This window comes from Sturnus vulgaris, chromosome 2 (genome assembly GCF_052056855.1).
Source record: "Sturnus vulgaris isolate bStuVul1 chromosome 2, bStuVul1.hap1, whole genome shotgun sequence".
NCBI lineage: Eukaryota > Metazoa > Chordata > Aves > Passeriformes > Sturnidae > Sturnus > Sturnus vulgaris.
In genome coordinates, this window is record NC_142244.1 from 41,611,137 (window position 1) to 41,624,404 (window position 13,268).

General features: G+C 45.5%; 1 protein-coding gene across 1 annotated transcript in view; it reads left to right on the top strand.

Moving 5' to 3' along the window:
* Positions 1–2,335: 2,335 nt before the first annotated feature.
* Positions 2,336–13,268, top strand: part of AMOTL1 (angiomotin like 1) — a 43,835-nt gene continuing 32,902 nt past the window's right edge. Inside the window, exons 1-2 of the mRNA XM_014877554.2 lie at positions 2,336–2,476; positions 4,999–5,884. Of these exons, the coding sequence (XP_014733040.2) occupies positions 5,058–5,884 (827 nt within the window). The 5' untranslated portion in view covers positions 2,336–2,476; positions 4,999–5,057. The remainder of the gene's footprint in view (positions 2,477–4,998; positions 5,885–13,268) is intronic.

Sequence of the window (13,268 nt, forward strand, 5' to 3'; positions counted from 1 at the left end):
TTGACCTCAATCTACTTTTTATTCATAAAACAAGCTTGTGTTTGAAATGCACTGGTTACATACAGGATTCCAAATTCCAAGGCAGGACTGTATGTGTGTGTAGGAGCAATGAAGGGTGTCTTTAATCCTATTCTCTACCAGAATAGGCCAATAATTTTGGGAATTAGTGTACTTGAGATTTTTCTTGGGTTTGTATCAGCATCAGCACAATTTACAAACCAGTCTGCTATGCTTGTTTTCACAAACATATATGGCTTAGATCAACTCAAGCAAGCAATCTTTCCCTCTTGCTCTCTAAATATAGATAACTGCCATACACATTCATGCATAATATGAATGGTAAAGTGATGAATTCGTTAACATTTTGCAGAAATGCCTATTTCCTCTCATCTTGGCACAGAAGAAAATAGTATCTCCATGCCTGTAGAAATGACAGGCTGGATCCTACCCCCTTGTTATTCCCCTGCTGCCTTGCTCCGTGCGGTTGCATGGGGTTAGCAATGTAATATATGCAGGGAGCATGCAGTTAGCTGAGTACAAATCAAGCAGTCAGGATTAATAAATCCAGTCATTCGTGGATGGCTGTTTTTCCTGCAGAGTGGGGTGCTGCAGATCCCTGTGCTTGTGGGCTTCCTGCCCCACAGGGATGGCTGGATGCATCACCAGTGCCACTTTGAGCACTCTGCCTCCTGCTCGAGCAAGTCCTTGGCAGTGGCTGGTGCTAGAAGTTGATGGCCATTCCCTTAGCCTAAAACATGTGACAGCCAGTGGGTGAGTGGAGAGTGAGCCTGCTGTGTGCCTGTTGTGCCAGGGAACTTGCTGCCCGGAGATGCTAATTTCCAAACTTTGAACCTCGAAGAGCCTCTCTTTACAAAAATGAGTAAGTTCTCAGAAAAAGTGAGAAAGTAAAAAATCATGAAATTGTAGAACAGACCAGGTTGGAAGGGATCTCACAGATCATCTCATCTAACCTTTTGAGGGAAGGAGAAAATTTAGATGAGATTATCTAGGACAGTGTCTAATCACATACTGAAAACCTCCAGTGATGGGGAGTCTGCCACTTCCCTGGGGAGGTTGTTCAGTTAGTGATTGTTTTCATTGTAAGAAGTTTCATTTCAAGATAAAACATCTCTTAGTGCAACTTGTGCATGCTGCCCCTTCTCACTGTAGGTCCTTGTGAAGAGAGAGCCTCTTTCCTCTCTGTAGCCTCCCTTTAAATGCTGCAAGACTGTAATGAGAGCTCCCTCACAGCCTGCTCTTCTCCGGGGAGAAAGGACCTAACTCCTTCGGCCCTTCCTCACATAACAGGTTCTACAGCCCACTGATGATCTTTGTGGCTCTCCTTTGGACCCTGTACCGTCTGTATCTTTCTTGAATTGTAGGATTATGCCAGTGTCGATTGTGGCTTGAAATATAGGGTCAAGCCAATGTCATTCCTGGTTTACACTGCTGTTACGCATTTTGTCTCAGCTTGTTAAAACAAGCACCTCTGAGAACAGATTTAGGACGAGCCTTGTTGTTTGCCAAGTTGCAAGCAGAAAAGGCCTTAATGCTGTGTGAGCGCTGCTCAGCAGAGACTAAAACATCTCTGTGTTATCAACAATGTTTCCAGCACAAATCCAAAACATAGCCCCACACTAGCTACTGAGAAGAAAATTAACTCTGTCCTAGCAAAACCAGCACAGTCCAGCCGTCAGTATCTGTGGGATACTGTGGGTCTGCAACACAAATTCCCATGGCCCTCCAGCTACATCCGCTCCTTACCATATTAAGAACATCTGGACAAAATGATTTATAAACTCTCTCCCTTGATAGCACTGGTTGTATTTTATGTCTCAGCAATTTTCTGTATTGCTAAGCTATTATACATGAGCAGATTTTGTGGTAAGGCCTTTCCCAGACTATAGCCCTATTTAATGTGTGGCTGTGTCCTCACCTTTTCTTCTTTTTACCCACTCTCTTGTTCAGTTTTATGCTGGCTCTATTGGTTTCATGTCCTGGGGCTATGCCTTGATTTGTGAGCTTGTGATTTGTCACTGTTAGCTCTTACAAACCTTTCTTTGTACCTGGACTGAGGACCTTGTAGGCCAGACTGGGTCCATGCATGGAACAGCGCTGGTGACTTGGTGTTTTGCCTCTTGTTCCTCAGAGCTAATGTGTTATTTGGGAAGTGCAGACTGAAGAGGTGGTTTGCTCACTGGCCTCGGAAGGGCTTCTCAGCACCTAGCCATGCTCAAGAAATTCTTTTGGTCTACTATCATAAGTCATGGCTTCATATTTTGTCATTCATGCGGTTTCTTTACTGGCACTCTGTTATTCTTTCTTACAGGCTCCACATCAGTTTGTTACAAGCCTACCAGCCCCGTCCCAGTGCTGGAAGACGCTGGCTTTCTTTACCAGGATCACCAGTTGTTTGCTGGCAGGCATGAAGTGTCCCCGCTAACGGCTGAAGTGATCAGTACCAAAGAAAAAGCTGGTAAGTGCACGGCCACACTTCTGTATGAACCTACTGTATTTACTTCCAGATTTTTCCCAAAGTATAAATCGAGCAGTTTAAACCATTTGCAAGTAATATTTAGAGAGTTGAGAGTCAACTTCTCTTCCTTCATAGAGTCAAAGTTATCTTTGACTTGTGTATTGTGACCCACCATCACTTTTCACCTGTATTTGTGGAGGGTACATAATTTCCACTTGTTCTTCAGGATACCGTTGTGTTTCACTGCACAGCTGGACCAATTTCCATGGCTCTTTTGCTGATGGAGCAAGATCATAGGCACTGTGGAAAGGTCACTGTGGTCAATCCTTCTGGACTTCAGAAGGCACGGAAGTGGAAATCCTGATGTATTATAAAAAATTGCCTTGACTGAGTGATGTTGGCTTTATCCCCTTTCCTTAGGCTTTTCTCTGGTGTTGTCTAACAACCTAGACTGTAAGCTTTCTGGTGTGTTAGGGAGACATTATTGCTTGTCTGCAAAAATGTCCAATGTGGTGAGGCTTCTGTGTGCTCTGATAACGTGAACAAAGCAGCAAGAGTTTGCTGTAACTGCAGGGACATATAAAGCAGCTGGATACTTGGCTGTTGAGCAGACAGGTAGATGGAGATGCACTGTGTGTCTGTGCATCTTCCTGGCCCAAACACCATCCTGACAGAGAACCTGACAGACCTTCTGAGAGCTGGTGGCCAGGCTGCAAACCCCAGCAGGTGAGGCTGGCAGGCAGATTGTTTCAGGGAAGGTAGGAGTGGTGTGTCTCCTAGAGCAGATGTGGAATGAAACAGCCAGGGAATCTTCTCTCCCTCATGAGCCTCACATTGATGTTTCAGGCTTTGCCACAGAAATGTTAGCGAAAAGACCTCTTATCATCGTTAAGAGTCAAAGACTTTTCTTTCCCTTTGGGGCATCCATGTTGTATATAAGTTATCCCCCAGCATGTGCAGTAACTGATGAAACCTCAGGGAAATGACAGACCTCAAGAGAAAGTTTGCTTTTAAACTGCTTTCAAATGCCAAAAAACAAATGTAAGTCATGACAAACTCCTCTGAGAATTGGGAACAGCAGGAGAGAGAAAGTTGCCAAGAGTGACCTCAAGAAACCAAACTGCAGAAAGCACCTCCTTCTTGCCTAGGGACACTGGAAGACTCTTCTCACTTTTGTCTGCGATGGAGTCTTTCAGGAACGTTCCTCTGAGCTCAGACAGTGTTTAGATAGACATCTTACAGTACTTCTTGGGTGGAAGGAGGGCTCCAGGAGGGAGGGAGGGATCCAAAGGTCTCATCCATGATTAAATCATAGAATATGCTGAGTTGAAAGGGACCCATTGGGATCATCAAGTCCAACTCCTGGCCCTATGCAGGACACCCTAAGAATCACACCATGTGCCTGAGAGCTTTGTCCAAGTGCTTCTAGGTGCTTAGTTCTAGGCAAGCTCCACTGCATATATAGTGCAAAGATGGTGCCATTGACTCTGAATGACTTCAGTAGCCTGTGTTAGGGTTGTGTAACTAATCTGTCTGTGCTTTTTAAAAAAATGCTGGCATTACGTCTATGACCATAATGCCTTCCTTGTGTTGACCTAGCAAAATTACAACAGTTAGTATTGACTCCCTTAGAAATAGTTTTTTCAGCCAGAAGGGAAATTGCAGTTTTAGAGGAAGATGCCAGAGCACAGATTATTCTCAGACCTTTAGGACTATTTCATTTTCAGTTCTATTTCACAATTTTTCTGTGACATATTTTACATTTTATTTTGTCATGGCACACAGTACACTTACACCTTTGGTCATCAAAAATACAGCAGTTGGTATTGCCATGCAGGCTGCCTCTGTAACTTTTGGGAGACATCTCCAAGGAGTGGTCAAGCACTGAAACAGGCTTCCTAGAGAGGCAGTCAATGCCCCAAGCCTGTCAGAGTTTAAAGAGGCATTTGGACAAGGCCCTTAATAAAATGCTTTAACTTTTTGTGAGCTTTGAATTGATCAGGCAGTGGGATGAGATAACCATTGTAGGCTCCTCTATCCTCTATCTCCTATCCTATCCTATCCTATCCTATCCTATCCTATCCTATCCTATCCTATCCTATCCTATCCTATCCTATCCTATATCCTATCCTATATCCTCTCCTATCCTAGTTAGAAAATACCAAATTTCCCTGTGACATGGAATGTCCCTTGTTGACTTAGAGGGAGGTTCAGAGCTGTGGGTATGGGACACATAGAATATTATGGAGGGGGAAGCCAGGGAGGGGACTGGAATATGTTCTTAGAGGTAACTGCCAAACAGAATTAGGGTTTAGGGGTGGAGGATGAGCAGTGCTCTGTCTCCTTTGTTGGCATCCAGCCGTGTCCCCTGTGCTGCCATGGGAATCCCAACCAGACACTGCCCATAGGGTGCATCCTGAGCATGGGATCACCGCTGTGGGACGTAGGAAGGGAAGAAACAGCAGGGGGAATTAGATTTCCTGGACAGCAGAGCTAATGGCCACCTCTCTCTCCCTGCCCAGCCGAGGAGACCCTCTGCACCCTGCGCCCACCCAGCTTCCGCCGTGTGCCAGAGGCGGAGATGCGAGGGGCGGAGGAGGTGGCAGCCGGCACCGTCCTGCAGCGCCTGATCCAGGAGCGGCTGAGGTATGGCAACCCCAGCGAGAACATGAACCTGCTGGCCATACAGCACCAGGCGACGGGCAGCGCCGGCCCCTCCAACAGCACTGCCAGCACTCTCTCTTCCGCAGAAAACCTTGCTCCCGAAGACCTGCCAATGGTCCAGCCGTCAGGGCGGCAGGAACCACAGGGGCAGGAGCACCAGGGGGACGGTGCTGCCATGGAGAAGCAGCCTCGGGCCCCGCAGCCCCCGCACAGCACCGAGGAGCTCCCTACCTATGAGGAAGCCAAGGCCCAGTCTCAGTTTTTCCGTGGCCAGCCCGCACCACCAGCCACCGCCGCCACACCGGGATTTTATGGCTCCTCCAGCCAGAAGTCCAGGACGGAGGGGAGGCCCACAGTGAACCGGGCCAACAGTGGGCAGGCACATAAGGATGAGGCGCTGAAGGAGCTGAAGCAGGGCCACGTCCGCTCGCTGAGTGAGAGGATCATGCAGCTCTCACTGGAGAGGAACGGGGCCAAGCAGCACCCCCCAGCCCCAGGAGGTGGGAAGGGTTTCAAGGCAGCCCCACAAGCCAGCAAGGCCACGGACCCACGGGGCCCACCTCCCGAGTACCCCTACAAAGGCAAGGCAGCAGCCCCAAGCAGCAAGGCCCAGGAGCACGGGCTCTTCTATGGCGAACAACCATCACAAGATGTCCTCAAGGCCGCCTACGCCGCCCCCCAGCCCGCCCGGGCAGAGCTGGCCCTCGTCCGCTACCAGCCACCCCCAGAGTACGGGGTCAGCAGGTAATGGCCTTTGGGGTGGCTCTGCAGGGTTGCCTGGTCCTGCCCAGGAGATGCTGGTGTCTGTGGGGCTTGGGCCTCATGTAGACGTGGCCAGAGTGAGCTGTGAGCTCCAGGCACGCAGTGGGGACATGACACCCTGCTCTGGAGACATCACACCCTGCCTGCTGTGGGGATGTAAAATCCCGTGGCTGGCATGGCAGGCCCGGCTGCTGGAGGCACCTGCATCTCCCACAAGGACTCTAGAAAGCTTATATTCCATTTATGTGCTGCTTAAATCTTCCCACAGAGCTCACGTGGGGCTTTCACGGTACTGGGCCCCTCATGCCAGGCCTCCCTGTGAGCAAAGGTTTATTCCAAGCCCATTAAAAATAATCCAGTGTTTGCTGGCTGTGCGCTGATCCCTGAGAGTGTGGTGCGGGTCCTACCTTCAGGGATGAGGTGGAGTGTTAAAGGCTCCTTTTCCTTGCTGTACCTAAATGCAAATATTTTTCTATCTCATCCCTGCTTCTTTGACCTCTCAGTCAGTTACTTTGTTGGGTTTGGAAGTCTGAAATCCTTTGGTGTGAATGTGAGCAGTTTCCACTTTGCAAGCTGCCTCATTGGGTCTTTACTGAGCCCAGAATCCTCACAGATTTTGTTGGCATCGTCTTAAGTTGCACACAGTTATTTTACTACAGCACAGGCACAAAGAGGCACAGGTACAACTGACCTGCTCTTTCTGTCCAAAATGTGTAAGGCATGAAATGCAGGAGGGAATGCTCTGCTTTTCCATGTTTGCAGAAAGGATGGGTTTTGTGTCAAGACAGGTGGAAACCCAAAGTGCAGTTTCAGTGACAGGGGCAAGGTGAGTGTGACAAGCGGCAGGCCTGTGCTGAGTCCTTCTTCAGCTACATGCATGGCCATTGTATGCAGTTTATGCAATTTTTTCAGAGCAAGATGGTATTGTTAAGACCTCAGCAAAAATGCCTGTTTATACAAAGAAAGACCTGTGTGGATGTGAAGGCAACTGGGGCCATGCTTTCCTGCAGTTGTTTATGGTGCTAACAAACATCTTCAGCCTGAGTAGATTCATCCCCACAGAAAAGGAACTGGTTTGGGCATTTTATCACTCTTGGAAAACGCTGGTTCAATAGCCACACAGAGCATTCTGAGTCTATGCAAGTAAGTGGAGCTGGATGCTGCGTGCAGTGCTTCAGCTAACTGGGAACGTCACTGGGGTTAAGTGGGGAAACCCTTTGGGGCCACTTCCAGAGCTTTTCCCAGCTCAGCAAGGTTAATGCTGAGAAACCCCCTTGATTCAGTGTAGATTTCCTTGCCAGTCCTCAACAAAGGCTGGATCACCCCAGCAGCTGTGGGGAGAAATCCACTGGCTTGTGATAGTGGTCACTACTTGTTCTGGGCAAGGCAGCATTGTTTACCCCCAAATCACACTGTAGGGGAGATGTCTGCTACCCCTGTGTGCTGTTTTCTTTGTATAATGCTGGAGGAATCTCCCTCCTGTCAGGTATTGGGAGGAGGGATATGCAGTGCAGCAGAGGACTGGCAGCATGACAGAGCAGAGCTGCCAAGTTTTGCACACTTTCTTAAAAAGTCTTCGTTGGTGTCTTTCTTGCAACTCAGCAAGGGCCTTAATACTTCTCAGTCTGCATATATCCCTGCTGGCTATGCCAGCAAGCTTGTACAGATGTAGGTTATGGAGGTTGACATGGCTGGAGGTTATTTCACCAAAGCTAGGTTTGCTCTAAGGTGGGTGGTGTCTCTTGAGCTTTATTTCAGGCATTTCTGGATCCTGATGTACAGGTGGTTAATTTCAGGTCATTCTTGGCTCCCTTCACATGATGCCTGGATTTTGTGGGAGTTTCCTGTCAGTGATGGAGGAACATTTGGCTGTGTTCAGATGTCAGACAGTGAGCCTCTGGGTCTCAGCAAAGTGATGGTCTTCATCCTCATCTCAGGCTTCTCTATATTTTTTAACACAGGAATGTTGACCTGTCAGTTTCCTTTGGCACACTGAAATATTCATTACTTGGGATTTTTCTCAATTATTATGAACTGCTGTCACTAAAATCCAGGAAATAAACTCACTTAGTTTATTCTGTGCTTATCCCAGTGTATAACTGATCCCATGGTCTGTAGGATCCCTGTATGGTCCTGTCACCAGAAAGATTTGGTTGACAAAAGCAGTTAGGAGGTGACTGTAGTCCCTGTGTGCCTATTCATCACTTGCCATTTCTTTATCTGCAGTGGCTGTGCTCCAGTGCATCCTTGCGTGCATCTTGGGCTGCATGACAGGATGGGCTTGCCCTTGTCTGGGATGGTTAAAATGCAATTTCATGAAGTGGTTTCTGCACCAAATATTTCAGTGTTTGGAGAGGATAAAGGCAGGTTACTTGTTCAGGGATGTCAGCCCTGTCTTTACTAGAGGATTTGTCTGGGCAGCAGTCACTGTCTGAGTCCTGCTGGAGGAGTGGGGTGCAGGGTGGGAGGAGTTCTGTGTTACAGTCCTGGGTTACTCCAAAGCACAGACCTTTCTGTGACTGCACTTGCTCAATGCTTCTCCCCTTACCTGGGCTCTGGGGAGGCTCACTGCCAGGCATCTGGCTGAGATGGAGAACCTTGGCAGAAGAGGTTGAGATAGTGGACTACCTGCTTTCATAAGGTTAGCAGTAGGGGTAGGGTTTGGAGAGGCTGGTTTTTATGTTAGAGGAACAAGTGAGGTGAGGAATTTCAGCTTTCATTTCATCAGGAGTGTCTGGGAAAGAAGCTGGTGGATACAGAACTTTGCTCATGGTCAGACAGGAATCTCATATTCTGGGGTCTGGGAGACCCCAGCATATTCTTCCCTCTGTCTTGGTCATATCAGTTCCCCAGCCCATCGATCCTGATGTCCTCTGGACAGGGACCATGCATAAGGCCTCTGTGTTCCAGAAAAGAGAAGAAACACGGAGTGCATCGATCCAGGAAAAGCACTCACCAAGGATGGAAAAGACCTAAAGAGTCACTGAGCCCCCTCTTCCCACAGTCCTTCTTTGACAAGAGAAGCGTAGCTGGAAATGGACCAATGCTGGCAGGGAGCTGTTGAAGGATAATGGAATAACTGTAGCTGCTGCTTAACTTCCTTTTTTGGTTTGACTTTTTCTTTTGCACATGACTGGTTTTAAAGGAAACACTGCCTTTATAATCATCAGGGTGAAATCTTGAAATTTATTGTAAATGTCAAGGTAATTGGTGTTGTACTGAAGAACTCCTAGAGTCATAAGATGTAGGGGTAGTCTCAGCATTTATATAAATCAGATTTAGTGACTTCTGTTTTATGGATATCAGAATTGGAGAGCAGAGCTTGAACCTCAAAGCTTAAAGGACAAAACAACCAGAAAGCAAATAAAAATGAACCAATTTTTTCCTTTTAAAATACCAGTACTTTTTAGCCAGTTGCTTGATGCTTGGGGCCCTGACTCACAACTTCTGAATGCTTTAAGTTGGCCAAGTATAATAATCTGTAGAAAACGTTTCCTTTCCTAGATGTACAGCTATTCCTGAATGGTGTCTTTGCTAACTTTCCTTAGGTACAGGTTCAGAAAGTCACAGTTTGTTAGGTAAAAGGGCTTGGAACTAATCTAATTTAGTTTTTTGCACAATGCCGTGAATTAATTCCAGTTTGTGAAACATTCAATCCTGGTGAGTATAACAATCTCCATCTGGAGAATCCATCATGGCCTTTACAGCCTTGTTCCACTAGCTAATTGCCATCTCTGGCATGGATCCCCATTTTAGTTTCAGCCTGTATTTTCTAGTAACCAGGGATTTTGCAAAATCTTCGTCAGATACAGTGAGGAGATCTGTGCTATCAGTCCCTTAATACATTTAACAGATGGAGCCTGGAGCCCTGTATTTATTCCTTTATTGTCAAAATCCCTTTTTTTCACTGTGGAAAGCCAGCCTGAACACTGGTACAGTACCAGCTGGACCAGAGGCTAATCAGGTGTAGTAACACCTCTGATTTGACTCAGTGTTCCTTGTTTACGTAGCTCATTAACACTTGCAGCTGGCACCCTGGGATCTCCTCATACAGCTTGTTACCCAGTCAGGCATGTGAAGGTTGTCACAGCCCAGGACAGTATTTTCCACCCTTGTACTTTAGCTTGCTGTATTTATTCCTGGATGGATGAACTTGGACCAGCTAAGTCAGTATTGTTTCTCCATGTCCTGCTTAAGCAGTGACCTAGACCACTCAGTGCAATGAATCCTCTTCATTGATCCCAGTGGCTCTTGTCAGATCCTGCTGTCTTTTATTCAGAATGATTTCTTTCTCTGCACTATTAATAAAAAGCATGTATAATGCAAATGAAGCCTTGAACTGGAAACTCTGCTTCTTACTGAGGGGAATTAATTTATGGTACGTGCAGAAGACAATCATGCAGACACCTTTTCATTCTGATTTAATCCATGAATATTGAAAGTCAGCATGCAGAATCAATGAAAAGAATAAATCTGGGCTGTTTTTAAATACATCCCATTTTTATGTGCCTCACAGAATTCCACCCTGCCAGGATGTAGAAGTCTATAATTAACTGCTGAAATAGTCTGCTGCTTCTCCAGTTATTTGTGTAATTATTCCCCCCACACATATTGCTGCTGTTTTCAGACAACCTGTTGGTATTTCAGCCATGCTGGCGGCTGCTGACAGGACACAAGGATCTCGTTTTCTTCCCTGAGATAGCCCAAGGCAGGCAGGTTTGCTGGCAGTGTGGACAAGCTGAAGGATGTTACACCAAAACTGACTTGTCTTGGCTTTTCTGTGCAAGGATAACCCAAGCATGAGCGTGGGTTGGAGGCTGCGCTTCCATCTGACGTGAATGCTGTCAGCCCTGCAGAGGAGCTTTGCTTTGTATTCTCTCCTTCTGGTATAATATGCCTTACATTAAAATAAATGGAAGAGAAATGAAACTCTTTCCACAGCTTGGTGTTATGCCTTGTTATTTCCCCTTAGCCCTCTCTGTTATTATCCCAGCTGGTTCCTCTAGAAGTGCTGAGGTTGAGGAAGGCACCTTTTCCTTATGCTGAGAATCTGTTCTGAGTGTGGATCTCTGAGGAAATACAATGTCCTGGCCCTCTCTTAACTACCGAGGGTATGTTTGATACAGCATATGTATTTTTAGATTATAATTTTCCCCTGCAAAATCTGTATGTAATCATGCCAAAGAAGCTGAGCCAAGTCTTTCCAGAGCTAACAAATGTCACGAACAAAATAGTGAATTCAAGAGATGTGAGTTCAAGTCTGGAGAATGTTTTTTGAAACAAACACTTGTGTTTACGAGGTGCTGCAATTATTGCTGATTCCCTAAGACAGAGAATACCATGAGAGCCATGTCTGGGCTTTGGCAAATGTTCTCCCATTTCTTTCTGTATCACCATTTAGTGATGGATCTATAATTGTGTTTCATTGCTCCATGACCATCAGACTGGGCTTGCTGACTTTCCCAGGATCCTGTTTTTTTCCTGCATGGTCATAATACTGTTTCTTCCATGTTATTCACAGTGAGACAGAATAGCATTTGAAGTCTGCTTTGTGACTGCAGAAATCATAATGAAACCTGGTCTGAGGTTAGTATCCAGACTGAAGGCTTCCAGTCAATGGGTAGGAATAAGTACATTTCACACATTTTTTTACTCTCATTGTAAGGTAAAAGCCTAAGGCAACTTCAAAGAGCTGCACCTCAGAAACGCCTTATTCTCATCGCTGACTCAGCCAGAGCATCCACAGAAGATGCATGAAGTTGTGAGATAAAGTTCCTTGGGAGAGTCTTTGAAAGATGAAATAGGCCAGTCTGTCCTAGAGGCAAAGGAAGACAGAGAAAGATGAGCTAAATAGGTTAGAGGAGGGCATTTTAATTATGAATGTAAATGCCATGGAGTGTTGGAAACAAAGTCCGCCCTACACCAGCCCCTTTCCATCCCTAGACAGAGGAGAGCTTCACTGTACCTGTAGCAAGGCTGAGGTGGAATTTCCTTTCCAGAACACTTACAGCCATTTTCATGTTATTACTAATACTGTGCTGCTTTATCCAGCAAAGCTCTTTTGTATTTATGATTTCCCGGTCATCAACAGCAAGTGGATTTTATAATTAATTTTCCTTTCCAGGTTTTTTATTCCTGCATAAAGTTAGAAATTCTCCTCAGATTCCTCTGCCTTGGTAATTCTTGCTCCTAGGTGGTCCAGTATAAGAGGAGTATTTAGACCATGCCTAAATTTGGGGCAGCCCCAACATTTTGAGGGATTTCTTATAAAAGTGAGGTCTGCTGTCAAGTATTTTGCTGAAGACGTTGTATTGCAATCTATAGGTAGTAAGCTATTATATATGTATCACAAAGTATATCTGTGAAAAGAGAGTGTGTTTGGTGACCCCAGTACAGTAGCTCTTGAAAGCCTCACTGCCTGCTGGTGCTCTTTATTCAAAAAGCTCCTTTCCTTAATTTTTTCCTCTTTTTCTTCCTTTACAATACATTGCAGAAGCTTATGGGAGCCCTACTTCTACAATAATGTCAACAAAAAAAAATGTTTTTGTTTATGTAGCTGAAACGTTGCAGAGAGCCAAAACGCTTAATGTTCCACTGTCGCATGCTTTTAAGAAGGATGGTTTTTGGCTGAAAGATTTTAACCTGCTCTAATGCAGAGTAAGATCAACATTTAAAATACAGTAGAAGCATTGTGAGAATGTCATTCTTTACTAAGCCCAAAGGACCTCAGGATAATCCTGATTGCTACGTTTCTTTGGAGCTTTACATGAGAATTTGGATAGGAACTAAGCTGATGTTATAACATTCCTATTTTTGCAAATGCTGTTTTGTTAAAATGTGAGTTGCTGCATTTATTTTATTGCATATGTACTCGCAGATTTTGCAGTTGGATAAGTCACAACTAAATTGGGACAGATTGAATGAGTAAAAAGAAAGTTAGAAACATTAATTTTGTTGAACAGCTGTGCTTCAAGAGGTGTAAAGTCAGTTGTACCTGTTCGGTTTCCAAGCTGGAAAACACTGGAGAATCTCTCCTGTGGCCATGGCTGCTGAGACTCTGGTGGCTGGCAGCTGCTATAGGGTGTAAATCTTTAGTAGTTCAAAAAATCATTTGCAGGTCAAGAAAATAGAGATCTCTGTGGTGTTTTCTTCCTCTGTAGTGTAAAGCTAGACAGACTACAGTGACAAGAAAAGATTGATGAAAGGCTAAGATTTCCCAAAAGTACACTGTCAAAAATTCATGCAAGGTTCTAAAGGGTGTATCTATGGACAAAGATTGCTGTGCTTCATAATGAAAAAGAAAAATTGCTGTATCTCCACTGGTTCAGATTCAGAGATCAATTTAATTCTATTGCTCTACACTATT